Genomic DNA, 24,470 nt, shown 5'->3' with positions numbered 1-24,470 from the left:
TTCCTTTCAAGTACTTATCCAGTGCCCTTTTGAAGGCCATGATTGAATCTGCCTCCACCACCCCCTCGGGCAGTGCATTCAAGATCCTAAACATTCACTGTGTAAAAAGGGTTTTCCTCATGTCACCTTTGGTTCTTTTGTCAATCACCTTAAATCTATGCCCTCTGGTTCTTGATCCTTCCGCCAATGGGCACAGTTTCTCTCTATCTATTCTGTTTAGACCCTTCATGATTTTGAATACCTCTATCAAATCTCCTCGCAACCTTCTCTGTTCCAAGGAGAACAACCCCAGCTTCTCCAGTCTATTCACGTAACTAAAGTCCCTCATTCCTGGAATCATTCTAGTAAATCTCTTCTGCACCCTCTCTAAGCCTTCACATCTTTCCTAAAGTGCGGTGCCCAGAACTGGACACAATACTCCAGTTGTGGCCAAGCCAGTGTTTTATGAAGGTTCATCATAACTTCCTTACCTTTGTGCTCTATGCCTCTGTTTATAAAGCCCAGGATCCCGTATGCTTTAACTGCTTTCTCAACCTGCCCTGCCACCTTCAACAATTTGTGCACATATACTCCCAGATCTCTCTGTTCCTGTACGTCTTTTAGAATTGTGCCCTCTAGTTTATATTGCCTCACCTCATTTTTCCTACCGAAATGTATCACTTCGCATTTTTCTGCGTTAAATTTCATCTGCCACGTGTCCGCCCATGCCACCAACCTGTCTATATCCTTTTGAAGTCTATCACTATCCTCCTCACTGTTTCCTACCCTTCCAAGTTTTGTGTCATCTGCAAATTTTGAAATTGTACCCTGTACACCCAAGTCATTAATATACATCAAGAAAAGCAGTGGTCCCAGCACCGACTCCTGGGGAACACCACTGTACACCTCCCTCCAGTCCGAGAAACAACCGTTCACCACTACTCTGTTTCCTGTCCCTTAGCCAATTCTGTATCCATGTTGCTACTGCCCCCTTTATTCCATGGGCCGCAATCTTGATGCCAAGCCTACCATGCGGTATTTTATCAAATGCCTTTTGAAAGTCCATTACACCACATGATCCGCAGTGCCCTCATCTAACCTCTCCGTTACCTCATCAAAAAACTCAATCAAGTTAGTTAAACACGATTTGCCTTTAACAAATCTGTGCTGGCTTTCCCTAATCAATCCACACTTGTCCAAGTGACTGTTAATTCCGTCCCGGATTATCGTTTCTAAAAACTGAGGTTAAACTGACTGGCCTATAGTTGCTGGGTTTATCATTACACCCATTTTTGAACCAGGGTGTAACATTTGCAATTCTCTAGTCCTGTGGCACCCCCGTATCTAAGGATGTTTGGAGGATTATGGCCAGTACCTCTGCAATTTCCACCCTTACTTCCCTCAGCAACCTCGGATGCATCCCATCCGGACCAGGCAACGGTACATGCAATGGAAAACCACCTTCGACCCCACTGTTCTTGAAAACTGCTGTCTTTCCTCTATTGTCCTTCAACGTCTTGTCACTTTCCAAACCCGTGTCCACCTTTTTCACAACGTCATTTGAAACTCTCAAATCAGGTTCCGATTTACCACAGCATAGGAACGGCTCTAAAAAAAGTCACTATGGTGGTGAATCATTCTTCCTCGACCACTGTGCAGCCGTTGACACTGTCAACCACACCACCTCTCTTCTGTTGTCCAGCTCAGTGAGACAAGGGTTGGCAAAAAGCATTAAGGGATATGGAACCAAGGCAGGTAAATGGAGTTAAGATACAGATCAGCCATGATCTAACTGAATGGTGGAACAGGCGCAAGGGGTTGAATGGCCTACTCCCGTTCCTATATAACCACGCTAGGTATTTATAAAAAGTGTTTGAGTTGCGATCCATTTCAATTACGTAGTTTTAAAAAAAAAGTTATCAATCTTCACAATAACCAGGCATCCATCCAGGAAACTGACTAAGTCCTCACCCACCTGCATTCAGGAGAGATGGGGAGAAAACAGATAAAACTCAATCATTGCTTTAATGGTGAAGCACCTTTCACATTGACTCTTGGCAGCCACTTTCATCCTGAATGTTTATTTGGATCAGTTGTTCCGTCTCATGTGCTGCTCACATCTTGGTTAGGGAGGTTGCTAAATCCACTAATTTGTACAAATAATCTACTGTAAATGTGCTTGTCCCCTGGAACATTTAAAAAATAATCCAGGTGCCCAGGCGGCATTGTACCACAGGCCAGTCGCACACAGCGGCATTCCTCATGCAGTAAGCTATTGCTCTCATCTAGTGCAAGCACTGAGCAGAGAGCAAAAACACAAACATAAACGAAACCTAAACCATAAAAATCAAGGATGTAGCTATTTGAGGAACAAGGGATGCGTTAGGAGTGAAATTGGTCTTCGCCAGTAGCGCGAAACGGACCCGTAGCAAATAGTCAGCCCGTATTTCACGCGCCCGATTTTCTTTCCAATTGAAGTCATGAGAACTGGGCAGAGTGTAAAACGGGCTGCCAATTTGCTATGGGCCCGTTTCACTGGCAAAGACCTCTTTCACCCTCATTGTGTTTCAGTTCTGATTCGAGATCGTCCTAAAATGAAGCAACAACATTTATAGACTTAGTTCTAGTCTCTATCATTCTTTAGTAAAGAAATATTGCTGAATTTCATTTTAAAACGAACTGTTCATTATTAAACATCTGGCAAGTGGCCATAACCACAGAAAATCTGCCAAATTGCATTGCTTAATCAGGAAGCAGCATGTGATTCACATAAACCTCACTGAAAACAGAAGAGTATCTGAAAAGATCACTTCCGACAAGAGATTATTAGAAAGCAGCAGCCATTAGGAGAGAAGGGGAACATCCATTTGAGCGTGAAACAGCAAGACAAACCATAACTCACTGGAATAACCATGATGTTCCTCTCCAGGAAGATCTTGTCGGCCTCGGGAGTCGTCGGCCCGTTGGCACCTTCAGCAACAACCTGCAAAGAGAGAGAGGGTTGGAGTCAATGTCAGGGTATATTACAGATTCGAGAGTATTTCCTTGTTTTCAAATCCTTCCATATCTATAACCTCCTCCAGCCCGACAACCCTCAGATCTCTGCGTTCCTCCAATTCTGTCCTTTTGCGCATCCCCGATTTTCTTCGCCCAACCATTGGCGGCCATGCCTTCAGCAGTCTAGGCCCCAAGCTCTGGAATTCCCTCCCTAAACCTCTCCTCCTTTACAACGCTTCTTAAAACTTACCTCTTTGACCAACCTGTCCTTGTATCTTCTTATGTGGCTTGGTGTCCAATTTTGTTTGATAACGCTCTTGTGAAGCGCCTTTGTACATTTTACTTCATTAAAGGCGCTATATAAATGCAAGTTGTTGTTATTATTGGAGACGTTTAGGAGGAGAGGAAATGGTAAACCTGTTATTGGACTCATTTTGTGAATGTTGAACAGCTGCATACAGAAACACGTGCAACCGCAGAATCTGCAATAACTCTTAACCGTTCTCCGCGGGCCTGAATAAAGATCGTAGGCTCGGGAAAGGCTTGCTCATTTTAATTTCTCTCACTCCCCTCAAAAATTGCAACTGTTTAACCATTTGCAGGCTTGCATTCCTTGCTGGTTGAACTGTCACCGTCTCTATTACATTATGCCTCAACATCCTTGAAGTCCAACTATTTTAACGCTGCAAATCATCAGAACATAAAGTGTTAAACATTTTTTTTTAAAAAACCACTTGGCATCAAGATCAAATTTAGGCCAGATTACATCTTGTTCACACTGGCAGTAATTTGAATTAGAAATACTACTTAGATTATGCATCTGGATAGTTACATCTCCTACAAATCAAATGGAAGATCAATTGGTATCAACAGTTAGGGATATGTGCACCTTAGGAAGGGTTAAGTGGTGAGCTAGACAAAGGATTCTGCACTAAGCATACATCCCAGAAAGGTCCTGGGTTTGATCATGTGTTGAGTTAATCTCAATCTCAACCAGGACAGCAGTAGGAACACCAGAACTGACCTCAGCAAACTGAAGCCAAGAGGAAGGTTAAAAAAAAGCACAAATCACTGGTTAGGGTCCCCACTTCTGACAGTCTCCAATGCCTACATAACAACAGTGACTACACTTCAAAAATAGTTTATTGGACGTAAAGCACTTGGGAATCCTGAGGATGCGAGAATATCTTAAAACAAATACAAAAGCTTTCTTTCTTTCAGTGATCTCTGCATGTGCAAATGATCGAGCTCTCTCCCATGCAGCTGTGATGGTCCCCACTTTTAATTCCTTCTGCTAGCACTCACTGCCCAGGTGTGTAAACACACACACACAACGGCCCCTTGTATTAAGTATTCGAAGCGCTTGAGGTCTTCCACAGAGGAGAGAGACACGAAACACGTGTGTGCGTGCGTAACAGTACTCGGGAGGTGATGGATACGGCCTCAGCATAATCTCTCCTCCAAAAGACGGAGTGGGGCTTGAACCCATGACCTAGTTCAGAAGGGAGCTTGCTACCACTGAGCCAAGGCTGATACCTAGAAAGATACTCCATTTATAGCACACCTTATGGCCTCAAAAAGTCTGAAAACACTTTATAGATCATCATTTATATATGCAAACACAACTACCAATTTGCAAACTAAGTTCAGAAATAGCAATGAATAACCTTATCATCTTTTTTGGTGATGTTGGTTGAGAGAAGAATGTTGGCCAGGACAGCAGAACTTCCTGTTCTTCAAATAGCACCATGGGATTTTTTACATCCAGTTAAACAGGCAGATGAGGTCTCAGTTTAATGTCTCATCTTAAAGATGACACCTGTGACAATTTGGCACTCTCTGACTATTATACTGAAGCATTAAGCCATAGTAGGAAGTTGAACTCAAACTTCTGACTTGGAAGTGAGAATGGTACCAACAGAGCCAAGTGGATGCTTAAAAGTAGATACAAAGATGTCCAAACTGCCATCGTCTAGTCTTAGCAATCCAGCCCTTGAAGCCCAGGCAATGTGAAGTTCTCCCGGTGTCCTGGCCAACATTCCTCCCTCAACCAACACCACCAAAAAAGATTATCTGGTCATTCATTGCTATTTGTGAACTTGCAGTGTGCCAATCAGCTGTCTTGTTTGCATATATAAATGATTACAAATCAATAGATTACTTTTGAAGTGCAAACTGTAAAGACCTTGAAGCCCAGGCAATTGAGTCCTATTTTCACAAAATTCTTGCTTGATACGAAGGGTTTGGATAAGAGTAAATAGGGAGAAACCGTTTCTACCAGCAGAAGGGTCAGTAACCAGAGGACACAGGTTAAAGATAATTGGCGAAAGAACCAAGGGGAAGAGATGAGGAGAATTTTTTTTTAAAAACGTAGTGAGTAGTTATGATCTGGAATGTACTGTCTGAATGGGTGGCGGAAGCAGATTTAATAGTAACTTTTAAAAGGGAATTGGACATATACTTGAAAAACATTTGCAAGGCAATGGGCAAGGGCTGGGAATGGGACTAACTGGATATCTCTTTCAAAGAGACAGCACAGGCACGATGGGCTGAATGGTCTCCTCCTGTGCTGTATGATTTTATGATAGTTTGTCCTTTCTGAATTTTGTGGGTATGGTAGCTTGGAAAGGCTAAGCACTGTTCATTTACAATTTGAAATATATGCAAATTAAAGGCAACAAGGTTTAAACTTTACATGTGGCCTATAAGGTTCCACGGTCTGCACTTCTGCAACTTACGAAGACAAAAAGCTTAGATATCCCTGTAGTACAGCATTGATGAGGCTTGCTAACTCCACATGGTGGCAGAAAGTGAGTACTGCACAGCTTGCTTTCAGTTCTAGTCCTGGATTATACAAGTGGGGGCTGATTTTGCTCATGGGTGCAGACGAGATGAAACAGGGGTTGAGACCCATCATGCCAGGTTTTTACCCCCTTTTGTGCTTCATGCACATTTCTGTGGGTATCCCAGAGCGTTGGCAGAGAGTCCCCACCTGAAACAGGAAGCATTAAATAAGCATTAACAAAGTGGGAGTAATGTCAAACTGCCTCCCAGCTTACTTCCACTCAGGAAGTAGTTTGTCTGCAAAGAAGCTGCCAGTAACCTGTAACCACAAGACGGGGAATTTAAAAAAAATTCTCAGCCAGCGAGGAGGAGCAGCAGGATTGGAGGCCCTCTGGCGGCTATTTTTGACAACAACGAGAAGGCCCCACAGCTGGCAGGTATTAGTTCTGCTTCTTTGGCCTGCGGCAGCGCAACGTTCCCTCCCCAAATCTGGGGGCACTTGCCCATTCCCTGGGGTGTTTCTGTTCCCCAATGAAGGCCAGGGCTAAACTCAGAAATTAAGCCAGGGTTCTGCTGTGTTGCAGCCATGTGCAGTGCAGCAGCTCAGTGCCTGATTTGCACTGGAGTGAGGGGAAGAAATATCAGTTTGTGTAGTATTTGCAAATCTACAACAAGGTTTCGGTCACATGGAAACCAAGCTACAAACAGGATCTAAATTTATTGGTAACATAGTCAGAAGCACTGTTTGTTGTAATGATGTACTCTGGGAAGGAGTGAGTTAGAGAAGTGTGTTATATTTTCCAGTCATTTTTTGCCCTTCTCATTCTAGACATTTCCATATCTTAGACTAGTCTCATAGGCGAGCCTTAGCTTCCCTATGGCTTCGTATCTATTTTCAATGTAAGCAATGCTTAGGTAAGTTCTGACAGTGTACCCAAGATACTGAATAGAAAACCTCGTGTTAGATTTCTTTAGCTATTACATCCATCCTCTGCCTCTTCAGCATTCCCTTCATGTTTTGTGGGAAGTGGTAGAATATCACACTAATAGGCCTCATTTTAGGTTTTAGTTACCAAACAAATTAATTGATCAACAGGCATCTGTAATATATTAAAAATCTTACATCTGTGCACACTTTCATTATTTTCACACAAAGGGTAGTAGAAATCTGGAATTCACTTCCCCAAAAAGCTGTGAATGCTGGAGGACAATTGGAGCTTTCAAGTCTCAGATCCATAGATTTTTGCTAGGTAAGGGTATCAAGGGATGTGGAGCTAAGGCAGGTAAATGAGTTTAACTGTCTCTATTTTCTAATCAATGAAATTGATCTACAGATCAGCCATGATCTAACTGAGTAGCAGAGCAGGCTCGATGGGCTGAATGGCCTACACTCCTGTTCCTATTATAAAATGTGAATGGAGGAATTTATAATGGAAGCTGCCTTTGTAAACTTGTGACACTGTAAATACATCCTCCTGCCAGTGGTGACATTGTAGCGTCTCAGTTTGCCTCTCCCAGCTCCCCAGCCTGTAATGCAGAGACGCTCCTATGCTCCGATTCTACCTCTCTGCTTCCCACATTGCCGCAAGTTTTGCGATTTAATAAATATAAAATGAAAGTATTACTGTACACAAAATGAGACAGAATGGGCAGTTATTCCCCGCTCTCTAACCCTGCTTCATCTGAAGACCACATTAGGTCTTTACTCCCCATAGGCAATGCCACAGGGGATCTTCTAGTACACCTGGAAATTGAGCTGAGCAGCGAACAAACGTCGCCTGCTGCTTGCAAGTAACTAACTCACCCCCAAACTTTTCACGGGCTTCTAGGTGTCAACTTGCTTCAGTGGAAACCTGCAAGAAGTGCAGAGTTCTTTCCTAGGCACCTGAGCTGTGAGAACGGGGAAAGAATCTCTCTCTCCCCTCAACCAATCAGCTGGAAGCATCATTGACAAGCCACAAAGTCAGAACCAGGAAGTGAAAGCCTCCTTCACAAGCCACACAGGCTAAGAACCAGGAAATGTCAGATAGATTAGTAACTTCACTATAAAATCAGTTAGAGAAAGCAAAATAAAGAGATTAAAAGACAGAGATAAAAGAGACAGAAAGCATAAGTAAAAAAATAAAAATTTTAAATTAATTTTTTTAATATAATCGTCCCCAACAATTAATATCGGGAGGAACAAGATTCCACATTTTTTAAAAAGATAATTTTCAGTGCCACAGAGGTTGTTTGGCAGTCATTAAAAGTTAGTTCAGACCTAAACACCCAGCGTACCTTTTTTTAAATAGAGGGACTAGTTAGTTTCCAGCTGGTCCGTTCAGCCGGCGAGATCTCTAACGCAAAGCTTTCAAACGAGCAGGGCAAGTGGTAGAGCAATTTCCGGATTTCCGCATTTGACTGCGCACATGCGCTTGCCGGAAGTTGCTCTTCCATTTGCCCTGAAATAATGGTGAGCCCTGTTAGCCTCACCGTTAGTTCATGAGCAATTTCCGGGCCAATGCATTTATTTACAGCAGGTGTTAAAACTGTGCTACCAAGTAAAATAATAAATGGTTTCCAAGCTGTGGACTAAACTATAGATCTATATTAAAAAGCTTGCATCTGTGTGCACTTCTTCCTATTATAAATTTCTATGTCCACTTTTACAATGAAAACCACCTATTTATGCTTGCCATACTGATTACACCGTCCCCACCTGCAATGGAGGCACTACGTGCCATCAATGGCAGGAGGTTGTAATTACAGCGTGACACGTTTATTATAAATGTGGACATAGTAATTTATAATGGAAATATAAAAATAATATACGATTTTAAAATGGGGACTAAATTACATCTGTGCATCCTGGTCCAATTAGCCTTCAAGAGATCAACTAGCTTTATAATTAGCTTTTATATACATCAATATTACTTTCTTGCATTCATACCGACGTCAGCAGCTAAATGGTCTGACCTAATCTATGAAAGTCCAGATCTTTTGATCAGTCCAAGCCAATTAAATGCCCCCCAAAAACAGTTGCCAGGGATTCATGGATTCAAAAGAAGCTGTGCCAGTCATGCAAATAAGTGAACAAATCTCAGTATATTTTTGTTTGAATTGTGTTGCTTGGTTCCTCCCTCAACGCTTGGAGTCAACTGAATAAACAGTTCTGACATTTGTATCAATTTAGGCTGGGGGCATGATTCTGAATGCAGCTGTTTTTTTATCTCCTCAATATAGCATTACTGAATTATCAAACTAAAATTACACAAAAAAGCTTTAATTTGTCAATGAGTTTCACCTAAATTTTCCACTGCTAAGGAAGGTGATGAGTAATGATTCTGGTTTATCACAGTGCAGTTGCAAGGGGCGAATTACAAAAGACACGTCCTGTAGTGCTGGAGCCATAAACAATGTGCTACAATTGGGGTGGGAGAAGGCCACATTTTCTCCGCACCTACATGCTGAAGACATGGCTAACAAGGAATTCTGCTCACCCTTGCTTTGACATTCCGTGCATTGCTCTTGGTCAACTGCTTCTCACCGGCTGCAGGGATGAGAATGTCACACTCTGCCTCCAGGATGTTCGCTTCATATGGCTGTGCTTTGGGGAATCCAACAATCGTCCCATTTGCCTGTATACACAAACCAACAAAATTATTGCCACCTACACAAGGAGCCTGGTATGCAATTTGTGGTGGTGGTGGAGTGGGAGGTTAAAAATGGTTAACTATATAATTTTCTAATAATTATAAAACCTACTCAAAAGGGGTTCAGATGATGTCTTAAGGTGTAAAAAAGTGAAAAAATTGAGCAGCTCATAAGTCATTTGAACCTCAGATTAGAAATTACTTCGAAATACATCACTTCCACTGCTTTCATTCTATAGGGCAAAGGACTGAGAAATCTAATCAGTTTGTGTGCTGTAGACAGCAGCAGCTCCATGTCCGATATAGATTGCACAACACAAACTCCAGAAATTTTTTCCCTCACATTTATCTAATGCACTGTACGCGTAAACTTCCATTGCTTTCAGTAAAATTAAGCATTTTTTGTTCAGTGGAGACTCAAAAAAATTCTTTACTGCAACCAAGTTGAAAATGGCCAGTTGGCATTTTATAAATAGGCATTTAACAACTGGAATTGGCAGTGAAAGAAAAAAAAAATTCTGCTGAGCAGTACTAGTCCTTCTAGCCCATGATAGAGCAGCGAATCTTTACGCTGCACACTGGTGAGGTTTAACATTCACGTACCAGTTTATAATCCTCTAGCTCCTTGGGGTCAATTCCGTTCTCATTCCAAATACAGCCATCCAATTCACCAACACCTACACACTTGGCTCCATAGCGGTGCAGGTACCTCATGGAGTGCATGCCTACATTACCAAATCCCTGTAGGATATAAAAGAGACACAAGAGTTAGTTAATTTATCGCCAGAGAGGACACTTTCTGTCAAGATCTTTGCACATATCTATTTTCAGAGTTTTCAAGAAACTTTCTTACTTGAAATTACCCCCACTCTCACCAATGAAGGTAGTGACTTTTGCTAGGGAATGGTCCTATGGACACTAGTAGCCCTCTGGTACCTCACTTAAGTAAATATTCTTAGAACCATAGAAAAGATACAGCACAGAAGGGGACCACTTGGCCCATTGTGTCTGCGCCGGCTCGAAGAACAACCAGGTGCCCATTCTAATCCCACCTTCCAGCACCCAGTCCGTAGCCCTGCAGCTTACAGCACTTTAGGTGCAAGTCCAGGTACTTTATTAAAAAGAGTTGAGGGTCCTTGCCTCTACCACCAATTCGGGTAGTGAATTCCATACACCCACCACCCTCTGGGTAAAAAAGTTTTTCCTCATGTCCCCTCTAATCTTTCCGCCAATCAGCTTAAATCTATGTCCTCTAGTTCTTGAACTCTCCGCTAGGGGAAACAGGTACTTCCTGTCTACTCTATCTAGGCCCCTCAATTTTGTACACATCATGGTCGAGCCCACTCCTGATATCCATACATATGCACTTTTCAGCAGGGAGTCACTAGTTAGCAGAAGCAGGAATCCTGACAGATTTCTCCCCTCTCCCCCCACTAGCCCGGGGTACTGAGGTCAACTAAAATATCCTAAGGGCTGACTTGGCTAATGCAGCACAGACTGGGATTCGAACCTGCGAACTTCTAGTCTATACACTAATGCCTTTATCCAGGACACTCAACGGCAATTCCCAAATTAATACAAGGTTCCAATGATATCCAGGGAAAAAAAATGCTGCAGCAATATAGCCCCATCATATGGCTTTCTAAAGAGAATTTTGCTCTAGAGAAAACAGCAGGTCCTAGATCTCAGACCAATATACATTCAGAGCACAAAAATGCCTCAATTTGCCATGTTCAACTCGAAGAGAACTGCTGTATTGCCCACCAGCAGGCATCCAGAGTCCAGTGTATCAGTAACCCATCTCCAGATTCAAAAGATGACCTTTCCCATATCAATTGGCTTTTCGTCAGAGTCTCGGTCAATTGATCGTTCATTGACGATCAGGAGAATCATGTGGTAGTACGTTATGTATTCCAGTAAGCCAATGTACAATGGCAAAGGCTCTGTGTTCTATCCCTGGTTCTCCATCATTTACCTAGACATTGAGTAGGTGAAGGCTCAGGCTGGATCACAAGGGGAGGAGAGTTTGTTTATGGGAGTGATTGGTGACACAGCACCCAGGTAGAATATTTAAGGTAAAACCCAAAAAAGTAACAGCACAGTAAAATTAGTTATCCCGTCATCAGCATTCAGCTTCCCTTTTTCTTTCTTTATAAAAAAAGGTGAAAGGACAAGGCCCATAGCTCAGGACACCAGCAACAATGGAAGGAGGACAGAAGACGAAATCAGTTCATTTGTTCACTATCCACCACAAACCTGAATGACGAAAGTTTTTTCTCCGAAGCCTGGGGTCATTCCCAGGGCACTCATGTAGGACGCTTCATTGATGAAGTTCTCAATCCCATGGAACACGCCACGTCCTGTGGCAGAAATACGCCCGTGGATGCCACCCTGGCTGATGGGTTTACCAGTCACACAGGCGTGAGCATTTATATCCTGCAACAGAAATAAGATAGATTAAAAAAAATAATCACAACCTGCTTCCCTCCCCTCAGAGTTGGTGTACACATACGCTGGCAGACAGGGGTGGGGGGCAATCCTCCTACTGCTGCCCCTTCCCCACTCTTCCAAGATTGGAGCACCACCACTGCCAGGTAGCACTCTGTTTCACCATGTCGCCAAATATTAGAGAGATTATTGTAGTGTACCATCTACAAGATGCACTGCAGCAACTCGACAAGGCTTCTTCGACAGCACCTCCCAAACCCGTGACCTCTACCACCTAGGGCAAGAGCAGCAGGTGCAAGGGAACAACACCACCTGCACGTTCCCCTCCAAGTCACACACTATCCTGACTTGGAAATATATTGCTGTTCCTTCATCATCGCTGGGTCAAAATCCTGGAACTCCCTTCCTAACAGCACTGTGGGAGTACCTTCACCACACAGAATGCAGCGGTTCACCACCACCTTCTCAAGGGCAATTAGGGATGGGCAATAAATGCTGGCCTTGCCCAGCGACGCCCACATCCCATGAATGAAGAAAAAAAATTAGACAATGAGGTTTGGTTTACTTCCCATACCAGTCACAAACCAAAGCAGAGAACTTGGCCGACAGCTCAATCGAATAACGAAGTAGCTGAGATTTACAGATCAGGAAAGTCTCAGGTTTGATCCTTGGTCTGTGTGATTAGCTGATCTCAGCCAGGGTGGTGGTTGGAGCACAGCAATTGGCCTCAGCAGCCTTGGGCTACAGAAAGTGGAGGGGATTAAAAAAAAATCACAACCTGCTTCCCTCCCCTCAGAGTTGGTGTACACATATGCTGGCAGACAGGGGTGGGGGGCATGACTGATCACTAACCAGCGACTCCCACTGGAAGCACCAGTGCTTGGACATTTGGGGAGCGTCAGGCTTGGCTGCGGTGCCCCACTGGTAGATAAGGTTCACCCATGAAGAACAGCAACTTGGGCAACGTGCTGGTGGTACCAACCACCCATGGAACCGTACTGGAGCAAGAAGTCAGCGTGCTCAGGAGGGGACGGAAGGGAGAAGAGAAAATCGGCAGATAAAATCTTTGGGGAGGGTGAAGAGGAGGAAAGAAAGACTCAACGGAACTGGTTTTCAGTGCTGTATGCAGTGGTTGCTTATATAAAAAGAAACAGCATGATAGTACACACTTCCTGTTTATCCTGTTACACTTTGATTTGCTCAGATTTCAATTTTCAAATCACAACTTAGTAGCTCAAAAATATAACCAAAATCTACCAATAGTGCAATGCATAACATGAATCAGATTACTTTTTCAAAAGTTTTTCCACTACAACCACAGAATTCAGTGATTGTAGGACTGAGCAAAATCTATCAATGAAAAAAACAGGAATTAAACCAAATTGCTCAGAATATGTGCCTCTCTCTCAGCCAGCCAATTATACACAGGTTTTAAAAAAATACAATCTATAAAGTAACTAATGTAAAAAGATATTTAACCGATCTATAAAAATGACCAAACTCCTGTTGAAAGTGCACTGGATTTTTTGTCCCTGACCCACACTGACCTGCTTCAGTCCACCACCTCATCTGACCCACTATTTGACTTTCAGGCCCATGTCAGACCTATAACCACATCCCCTGATGTTTCTGCCTCTGTCCCCTTGGCCTGCTCTTGTATACAATCTGCAAATATAGTATAATAACGTTTAATGCTGAAAACTGGCTTTCAGCAGCCTACAAGTCTAAGTGGGAGGGGGGGCAAGGAATAGAGTGGGAACGGTTCAGGTTGGCAGGGGACAGGATGGAATAATTCTCAGCCTACTTCCCCCGCTCCAGAGTACAGCTAGACCCCCTGCCTCTCGCTATTGCTGTCAGATCCTGGAATCTACCCCTCCTCAGTGATCTCTGGCTCCAGCACCCCCCACTCCCCATACATAATCCAAGAAAATCCCTCCAAGCCTATTGCCCTTCTCCATGCTCTAGATCGCATCACCCCAGCCTTCAATGTTCCCAAATGCCAGGACCCTTTTTCCAGTCTCCTCCTCCACCCAGTGCAGTCATACCAGTTACCTCCCTACTGCTGACAGGCTCCAAAACCCTCACTAGTGACAATAACAGAGGCCTGTGAGCAGGATGCCTGCCATAGGTCTAGACGGAGGGTAGATAAAGGATGAACATACAAATCCAGGCACTCCATTTTACAACTGAAACAGAGTCAACTTATTCCTATGGCAATCGCCAGGGAGCTGGGTTAAAGTCCATAGAAAAGCTATTCAAACCATAACTCTGTATACAGTACATTAATTACCATGTATGCATAAGATTTGGCTCGTTATACACACGATCACTGAACCAGTTGCTTGGTGACTAAGAGCAACAATGTAGAACAGTAATATTCATAACAGGACCCAGCACCATGTGTGGCCCACCTCCCTTTCAGCTGTGCTCCTGGCAAATTTGCTGCTTCATCTGCCTCTAACCACAGTATCCTGGCTGTGGGAGGTTCAAAGGGTTGGCATTCAGTCCTCTCTTCTGTTCTTGTTTTTCAGCACTTGAGGCAAAAGAACGCCATTTGGAAGCAGCAGCATCCCAGCTTCCATGCAGCAAGTGAAAGGGCGCCATTACAATAGAGCAGTTAGTCCATTGCTCCCTCAGAGCAAATGCCTGGTCCCCACTTGGCCACTGCTCACACTGACATGACTGAAATACTGTGCAGGGAACTGTAGGTGGACACCTTTATCTCATCACTCTGCAGTGCAGTACGCTACAGTGTCCCTGAGAGTGGCCTTCAACAATAAGTCTTGGAGAAGCAATAATATTTCACTTGCATACTCTTCTGGAGTTATTTGTAACACATAGCTGGTAATTTGATGCCATTACAGATACAATCCCCACCACTTAGCACACCTATAATCGAGCAAATGGCACTAACCATTTGCCATCACCGTATGAGTCAATTACAAAGGCCCCACTTATAACGTATTAAGCACACAGACTATTTCGGACAGTTCAATAACTACTTACCTTGTACTTACCCATTTAAAGGGCTCTGCTGATTTCAGCCAAAGTCGGGTCTTCAAGCAGTTTCAAATCAGCTGTTCACACCCCTTAAATTTCGATTATCGTAGTAATGAGATTCTGGATGCAACGGCTAACAAGTTGCTAAATGGAAATTGTCTGATATTTTAAAATATGTTGGTTAATTATCTTTTTGGTTTTACCGTCCATTGCATATAGCAGGCAAATCGCATTAACACCACCCTGCCCACTTAGCGGTGGGGACCGTACACCCCAAAGGCAAAAAGCAATGTTCTGCCCAAACTTCAACCAGTTACTTATCAGTTTGGCTCAATTGGTAACGTGCTCACCTCAAGTTATGGGATAAAGCCCCATTTCACGACTTGAATGTCTAATCTAGGTTGACATTCTAGTGTAGCACTTAGGGAATATTGTTCGTTTGGATGAAACGTCAAACCGAGGCCTGGTCTGCCTGTTCCATTAGCTCAGGTGGATGTTAATGTTCCCATGATACTGTTCAAAGGAGAGTAAGGAGTGTCCCCCCTATCACCGCTCCTTCATTGTTACTGGGTCAATATCCCGGAATTCCCTTCCCAACATCATTGTGGGATATCATCACCACAAGGACTGCTGCAGTTCAAGCAGCAGTCACACCACCACTTTCTCAGGGCAACTATCAATGGACAATAAATGAGGCCTTGCATGGGTCACCAACAAATTTGCTTCTACGTTTGTCTACATAAGAAACACACCATTTCAAAACAATTCATTGTATGTAAAGCACCTGTAGAAATTTCTGACAGATACGATAAAGGTTCTGAGCAAGGGTGTCTTTTTTCTTTCAGCTATACCTTGCAGAATAACTAGTTGATCCACTGCATTCCACTTTACTTAAACTTAAATAAAGCCAATTACATAGGTGTGAGGGGCATGTTGGCTAAGGTAGATTGAGAAATTAGATTAAATGTTTGCCATTGCTTACCTTTTAAAGAAATATTTCATAATTCTCTACAAACATACATTCCACTGAGAAATAAAAACTCCAGGGGAAAAGTGATTCATCCGTGGCTAACTAAAGAACTTAAGGATAGTACTAGATTAAAAGAAGAGGCCTATAATGTTGCGAAGAAGAGTAGTAAGCCTGAGGATTGGGAGAGTTTTAAAAACCAACAAAGGATGACCAAAAAAATTGAGAGGGAGAAAATTGAATATAAGAGTAAACTAGCAAGAAATATAAAAACAGATAGAAAGAGTTTCTACAAGCATGTAAAAAGGAAGACAGTAGCGAAAGTAAACGTGGGTCCCTTAATGGCTGAGACAGGAGAAATTAGAATGGAGTATAAAGAAATGGCAGCGACGTTAAGCAAGTATTTTGTATCTGTCTTCACAGTAGAAGACACAAAAAGCATACCAGAAATAGAGGGGAACCAAGCATCTAATAAGAGCGAGGAACTTAAAATAATTAATATTAGTAAAGAAAAAGTACTGGAAAAATTAAGGGGACTAAAAGCCGACAAATCCTCTGGACCTGATGGGTTACATCCTAGGGTTCGAGAAGAGCTGGCTGCAGAGATAGTGGATGCATTGGTTGTGATCTTCCAAAATTCCCTAGATTCTAGAACGGTCCCAGTGGATTGGAAGGTAGCAAATGTAACTCCACTATCAAGAAAGAAGGGAGAGAGAAAACAGGAAACTACAGGTCAGTTAGCCTGACATCAGTTGTCGGGAAAATGTTGGAATCCATTATTAAGGAAGTGGTAACAGGGCACTTCGAAAATCATAATATGGTTAGGAAGAGTCAACATGGTTTTATGAAAGACAAATTGTGTTTGACAAATCTATTAGAGTTTTTGAAGATGTAACTAGCAGGGTAGAGAAAGGGGAACCAGTGGATGTAGTATATTTGGATTTTCAAGAGGCATTCGATAAGTTGTTACACAATATAAAGGCTTATGGGGTTAGGGGTAATATATCAGCATGGATAGAGGATTGGTCAACAGACAGAAGAGAGAGTAGGAATAAACGGGTCAATTTCGGGTTGGCAGGCTGTAACTAGTGAGGTGCCGCAAGGATTACTACTTGGGCTTCAGCTAATTACAATCTATATTAATGACTTAGATGAAGGGACCGAGTGTAATGTATTCAAGTTTGCTGACGATACAAAGCTAGGTGGGAGAGTAAGCTATGAGGAGGACACAGAGTCTGCAAAAGGATATAGACAGGTTAAGTGCGTGGGCAAGGAGGTGGCAGATGGAATAAGATGTGAGGAAATATGAGGTTATTCACTTTGGTAAGAAGAATAGAAAAATAGAATATTTTTTAAATGGAGAGAAACTATTAAATGTTGGTGTTCAGAGAGATTTGGGTGTCCTTGTCTACGAAACTCAAAGTTAACATGCAGGTACAGCAAGCAATTAGGAAGGCAAATGGGTATGTTGGCCTTTATTGCAAGGGGGTTGGAGTACAAGACTAAGGAAGTCTCGCTACAATTGTACTTGGCTTTGGTGAGACCACACCTGGAGTACTGTGTACAATTTTGGTCTCCTTACTTAAAGGAAGGATATACTTGCCTTAGAGACAGTGCAATGAAGGTTCACTAGATTGATTCCTGGGATGAGAGGGTTGTCCTATGAGGAGAGATTGAGTGGAATGGGCCTACATTCTCTGGAGTTTAGAAGAATGAGAGGTGATCTCATTGAAATGTACAAAATTCTTAGAGGGCTTGACAGGGTAGATGCAGAGAGGCTGTTTTCCCTGGCTGGAGAGTCTAGAACTAGGGGTCATAGTCTCAGATAAGGGGTGGGCGATTTAGGACTGAGATGAGGAGGAATTTCTTTACTCAGAGGGTTGTGAATCTTTGGAATTCTGTATTCCAGAGGGCTGTGGATGCTCAGTTGTTGAGTATATTCAAGACTGAGATCGATAGATTTTTGGACACTAAGAGAATCAAGGGATATGGAACGGGGCGGAAAAGTGGAGTTGAGATTGACGATCAGCCGTGATCTTATTGAATGGCGGAGCAGACTCGAGGGGCTGTATGGCCTACTCCTGCTCTTATTTCTTACGTTCTTATCTCTGTACAAGGCCTAAATGCACATTTCTACTGGGCCTGCAATTAGGAATTTAAGACGTGTAACATGAAAGGTATGGGAGAGTGCAAATTATCCATTTATAAATAGCCATTGTTTGCTTAATAACTAATTCAAGGCTATTTCAGTTTGATCTACTCGCAGTTATAGACTTCCTGGACTCCTTTCATCATGTTTAACTGAGAAGAAAGGATTTGTCTGGAAAAAGACATCTTTGACTTCAGTTGTAATTTTTAATGGGACTCATTATGTTATCTCTCTGCCAATGTATAAACTTATCATATTTCCTCCTCCCTCCCCCCCCCCCCCCACCCCCACCCCCATCAGGAAGGTTTTTGGTTGCTCATTTACACAGGAACAAAAAACAATTTATAATAAAATTCAATCACAGAGTGCATAGCATAACACAGAAGGCTGAAAGTTGAAATATTCTTCCTTATACCTGGGACACAACGTTGGTATTTGTGGGGGGGGGGGTGGGTGTTAAAGAGAACATTTGAAAATGGAGTCACAGCTGAAATTGTAGAAGTGATTGTCAATATTAAAACTACAGCAGTGAACTTCTGCTTTTGAGAGTCACAAGTTTCATTCTTAAGTTCTTATTCCAAACATCTGGTTTTCTATTGCAAGCTCAGTGTTCACAATTTTTGTGTTTTCATCTTAAATTATCTCTAACAGCTCCAGGACACCACTTTGAAATCAAGAGTGAGCAGGTAGACCATCTCATTGTGCATTTTGTGCATTACCATAGTATCCAAGATTTTCAGGAAATATCAGATTTTATAAAATGGTTTTAAATAGTTCCCCTGATGACTCAGTTTATTTAGGGAGTGGTTGAAACATAGTGGGTAAAAAGATGGCAGGCAAGAAGAGTCTCTTTGGTTTGATGAGAGACTGGAACTAAATGGATTCTCTGATATTGACTTACTACCACAGAGCCAAGCACTACTTCAAGGTGCTGTTGACCAGCCTGGCTCATTGATGGAACCTAGAGAGATAGACCAGTCACTGGGACTGGGATTCTTCCCACTTAGCTCCAGCAAGCCAATGCCCTAACAGATAGGACAGCCATAACTGGACAAGCAGAGAGAAGCATATATGTCAAGTGCAGGGCATGTATGTGGTCTTAGTTGATTAAACTCCAGCACTACCCCTATGTGTAGTTGACAGGAGGGTGTGCGTTCAATATCAGGCCAATGGAAACTACCAATATCGATTTTTCAGTTTGTTCTGGAGAATCTCAAGTATAGTGATGGGCTTCCATTTATATCAGACACCCAGCTGATCAAAAAAAACATGGAGGGGGGAAGGGAATCACTAACTTTGGGTAAGTAGAGCTTCCAGGTCAAGGGATGAAAAAGGAGATAAAAATAATAAATGTAGGCATAGTGCATCAATATAAAAAAAAGAGACTTAAAACAATCTAAGGGTACAATTAAATACCTTTACCTGATTAGAAGTATTCTAAATCAAATGCTGAAATTGGGAGCAAAGAGAGCAGAGGGAAATGATGCTGCTACAGGAATCGTAGAAGCTTGGCTCACCCCAACAAAAAGTGGAAGCAAATTCAATATACAAGGGTAGAAGTTGTTCAGGAGAGATAACAGTAGGGCTAGCTTTGTAAGTTTAGGATAATTTGGAAGTTGAAATGTGTCGGGAAAAGGCATCTAAGTAGGACAAAAACAAGATCTGGCTTAAGCTATTGACAAGGGGTGGACAGAGTTAACAACTTGGCTTGGCAGCACTTTATATAATGAAATAAGAAGGACATGTACGGATAATGTGCAACTTCAAACCACCCAGTATAAAATGGGAATGGCTTAATGTAAGTGGTGACAGAATCCGAATTAGAAGATAATGACGATGTAAGGCTGCTTCTTGAGCCCCACAAGAGAACTTGCATCCGCACCTGCTTCTTGCAAGTAAGAAAGACAGTATCCATAATGTGGAAAAAGAATTTCTGGAGCTAAGTGATTGTAATGATGTGAGGTCAGCTGGCAATCAGTGCCAGTGAGTAACAAGACAGTAATATGATTTTGAAGGCAAAAGACAATGAGATGACAAATTAAAATAAATATAAATATAGTGGGGTGGATTGCCAAGAAATAGATTGGTTGATGAAAAATAGTAAATGTTCAAAGCTATGTTAAATATGCAAGAACTTACCCAAGAAAAAATATCTATACAAATCCTTCAGGCTAAAAAGGGAGGGGAGGAACTGTGGAAGGAGTTAAAACTGGTTAAGAAAAGTTTAAAAAGAGAAAGAGGAAAGAGAGGGCACTAAATAGGGACAGCACAAAATTACCAAAAATAATAAAACTTTTTCGTTATCTCAATGAAAGATCCAAAGTAAAAGATCCATTAGGGAAGAAGTTACAACTAAAGGATAAATGCAATTGGGTAATTGGAAAAAAAACTTATTTAGAATGATGCTGATGACAGCCATTTGGCCCATTGTGTCAGGGTCTGAAAAAGCCAACACCCTCATCCTATTCCCTTCCCTGTCCTTTTTCAAATAGTTATACACATACATTTTAAAATTTATTATGGATTCTGCTTCCAGTACTGGTTCTGGCTGGGCATTCTATGCCCTTAAAACCGTGTGTGTAAAAAAAAAACTCTCCTAGCCTGCCCCTTTGTTGCTAATTCAAAATTTATGCCCTCCATTTACTGACTAGTGGAAATAGATTTTCCTCTATTAATCTCAACAAAAATCCCTGAAGATTTTGAATACCTCTATGATCTCCTTTCAATCTTATCTGTTTTAACGAAGGGAGCCCCAATTTCTCTAATGTCTCCTCATTACTAAAGCCGCTCAACCCCTTTTAACAACTTTGTAAATCTCTTCTATACCCACTCCACGGCCTTGACATCCTTCCTAAAGTAATGCGTACAAAAATTGATACAATATTTAACTGGATGCAATATTTAAACTGTGGCCTAACCAAGGATTTTGTTTGAGTTAAAAAAAATTAAATCAATTTAAGTTTAGGGATACGGGCCAAATAAACCCTGAGAAAGGCTCTAGATTGGTGTATACCCTAATATACTATAGTCTATATACACATCAATTATGGTATTCATCAGGGAGGAAAATCCTGATTTGCTAACCAATTATTGGAGTGTGACAAATAAACCAGAGGAGTTTGGGGTCAGTGAGGAGGAAGTACTCGATAGGTTAAAAGAACAAAAGGACCAACAAATCCCCAGGGTCAGATACCACGGGGTAAATTTCAATCTTCACCGCATGAGCGATAACCTGACAGAGCTGAGTGCCTTTGCGCTACAGAACACGCCCGATTGAAATCAATAGGATGAAAATCAGGTGTTTTCTTAAAAAAAACGCGCGGATAATTTACTCCGTCAGATTACCATGCGTTGAAGTCAAAAATTGAGCCCTATATCCTGGGGTGCTAAAGGAGACTAGAGAGGAAATTTGTGGGGCACTGACTACGGCGATGAAAGAAACACCGTACCAAAATTTAAACAGGGGAACAAAACTGACTCGGCAACTACAGGCCCATTAGCCAAACGTTAATAGCACAGTGTTCCTCAAACAGAGGCTCACATCCCATCATGGAGTGCAAGGTGGGGTACGGCAAGGGGCAAAAGTAGAAGTGGCACTGGAATGCAATGTTCAGTTTCAATCAGTGTGGCAAAACGGCAATGAAATGGTGTGGCACACTGCTCATTGTAGGCCAATCAATGCTGGTTTCAGTTTCATCGGAACAATTTTAGGCTCTTTAATTCAAAGCAATTGTAACAAACTAATCAAGTATTGTGGAAATGAAGAGTTTGTGAATTGAAACATTTGTTACAATTGCGATACTTTAGTCCAACAGCCTGAAACAGATGACAATATTCTATTGAAACTTTTTTTCCCTTTTTCTCCTCTATGCTTTTTTGCTCACCTTATGCCCTGTAATTTCTTGGCTGGATTTGAATCTCACATCAGAATCTGGAAGTCAGAATTAGCCCATTGTAAAATCCATATCCACTTTCATTAAATAACCTTTTTGTCTTGCACAAATAAAGAGTTTCTAAAAATGTAATCCAACTGAATTGATTCAGAAGCAAAATGCACGGAAAGCCTTCTCCCTCCCTATTCAGTTTCCTTCGTTCACTCACCTGGTGTCCCATTGTAGTGGCAAAAGTATCAGCAATCCAAGACATCTCTCGCTCACCTGTGCTCATGTCAGGGGCTGGCACATCAATACCAGGTCCTAAGAGGGCAAAGAAAAACTCTTTGATCTTCCAAGAATTTTTGGAGTCTCACATGAATACACTGGGACCCATTAAAAATAGAAACCATAACAGATGTCACACACTAATACACCCCAATCCTCCGCTTCCCCGCGTCCCCCCTCTCCCAAAAGTTATTTTCTCCTCTCCCCTCCATCTGCAACAACCACTCTATTCTCGGGCCAGCTGACTGAATGGACAAACCTAATGACTGTTATACTACTTAGGCATGTGGGAGGCATGCCAGGACAGCATGAAGAACTCCAAAATGCTCAGGGTGAGATAATCAAGCATAGATAACTTTGTGCTGTTGACTCATGCCCGACAAGAACTTTGTTACGACTGGCCAAGGCACGTTTCTCATAGCTAGCAGAGAGAAACCTTCATTCAATCAGGCTGAGCTGGATTCAATTCTCATCACGAAAAATGGGAAAGGACAAGGTTCTAACTCTCCGCATTATCCAAATTATCAAAATAGCTGACAGTTTATTCAATAAATTCAAAAGATTACACAACTTTTTTCAAAAATTGAATGGAAATGATACAAAAGCAAGCTGCAGTTCACTAGGCAGACCCCTCTTGTGATTGATCACTGAATTGTTACACCCACTGTATCACTCAGAAACCGGGCAATGACGAAACACGACTTCCAAAGTATTTTGCCTACATCACTCATTTTGGCCCTGGTAATGGATTGCCACTGTCTAAGTGAGCGGGATAAATCTCAATCTGCCCCATGCTCACTTCCCTACCTGAACTGTGTTGAATGGGAATGGGGAAAATAAAGTGGGGCAGTTGTGTCTGGATGATCCCTGGTGGCCAGCAGTATCCTGGGGCCAGGCAGTGCACCTGCCTCCTTGGTTACAAAGATGTTAGGCCAGACCGACAAAAGAGGTGACATAATTATAATAAAACAGGTGGTAACTTAACGCCTTACACCTCCTAAAAATAACGCTTAAAAGTCAAACAGGCAGCACTTTTAATCCCACAGTATGCAGGTTTGCATGCACACACACCAGCATTTATTGCCTAATCTAGTTGTCTTGAGGACATTATGAGTTAATCATGTACTGGGGGTTCCCCTCCCTGAAAGAAATCCTTGAATCATTCCAATTAATTTCTTCTTCCTGGGGCCATGGTTATGATCTCTGGGTTGCTAGTCCACTACCATAATCACTAGGCTACCATACCCTATTATAATACATTGTATTATGCATAAAATATAAAACTGCACATAAATAGCAGGATCTCAAACATAAAGAACACATACATAATGGGTGCCACTTACATCAAAACCCAACAGAAGAGGTGTCCACTGCAATGAAGTGGAAAATTCTAATTTAACAATTCTGCACAAATATTACTGCAATCTTCAAAGGCTTTGTGTCACTTCTGTTTTAATCAATAGGATTTAGCTCTGTTGGGAAGGAGATGGTGCAAAGTAGTGCACATTTACTGCAGCACAAAAAAAGGTTGGAATCAACTTATAATTCAAGTACAATGCCACGTAAGAGTCTAAAACCAGATTGTTTTGATGCCAGCCAGGGTTCCTGTTCCAAATTGATATGCATTTAACTCCTGTTGGAAAGCTCACATATGGGGAGTAATTTTAACCCCCAAGAGCAGGTCAGTTGAGCAGTAAAAAATAATTGAATTTTGGAGTGGGACCTCATTCCGGCTCCAACCGGCTCCGGGTTTAACCCTGAAGTGTTTGGATGCACGCGTGACAGAATCCCGGAAGTCCTGTCCCCACTTAAAGCTGGTGGGCCGATACTTAAAGGGGCAATGTACCTCATTAGGATAGTTGAGGTACTTAATTTTTTTTTGTGTATTAGAAATGTAAAACGAACTGTTCGGGTTTCCCATTGCTTCTGATTCACGTCAGGTGAAAGCAGGTGGGAAGGGCTGGATCCATAAGGTGAGTGCCTTTATTGCACTGCTTCAGGGCCCAAAGGAGCAGGAGTGCTACATCCAGGCCCAACAAGCTCACCTGACGTGATCAGACCCCCCATGATCAGCCAACACCCCCCCACGCCGATCTTCTCCAAGGTCTACCCAATGTCGTCCACCTCCACCCCATTTCTTCCACGGCCCACGATCTCTCTCTCCCTCTTCTCTGATTTGCGGCTCCTTTCCCACCCGTCAGGCAGCCAGTCTGTCAATCTGACTGCCTGCCACGTGAGAAACCTGGAAACACAAATACTTACCTTCAATGGAGTAGTGATTGCAGAATGTGATGCACTCACTTGCCTTCAGGGTTCCCCATGCGAATATCTACAGACGTGCTGGGTTCCAGGCT

The 24,470-nt window shown here is 42.4% G+C and overlaps 1 protein-coding gene across 1 annotated transcript in view; it reads right to left on the bottom strand.

Moving 5' to 3' along the window:
• Positions 1-24,470, bottom strand: part of glud1a (glutamate dehydrogenase 1a) — a 90,558-nt gene that overhangs the window by 21,288 nt on the left and 44,800 nt on the right. The window contains exons 5-9 of the mRNA XM_067972689.1: positions 22,058-22,152; positions 11,649-11,828; positions 9,996-10,133; positions 9,240-9,377; positions 2,882-2,962 (exon numbers count right to left, since the gene is read on the bottom strand). Coding sequence (XP_067828790.1) covers positions 2,882-2,962; positions 9,240-9,377; positions 9,996-10,133; positions 11,649-11,828; positions 22,058-22,152 — 632 coding nt within the window. The remainder of the gene's footprint in view (positions 1-2,881; positions 2,963-9,239; positions 9,378-9,995; positions 10,134-11,648; positions 11,829-22,057; positions 22,153-24,470) is intronic.

This window comes from Heptranchias perlo, chromosome 36 (assembly GCF_035084215.1).
Source record: "Heptranchias perlo isolate sHepPer1 chromosome 36, sHepPer1.hap1, whole genome shotgun sequence".
Lineage (NCBI taxonomy): Eukaryota > Metazoa > Chordata > Chondrichthyes > Hexanchiformes > Hexanchidae > Heptranchias > Heptranchias perlo.
The sequence above is the reverse complement of the archived record's forward strand: the minus strand, read 5'-3'. Positions and strand labels throughout refer to the sequence as shown.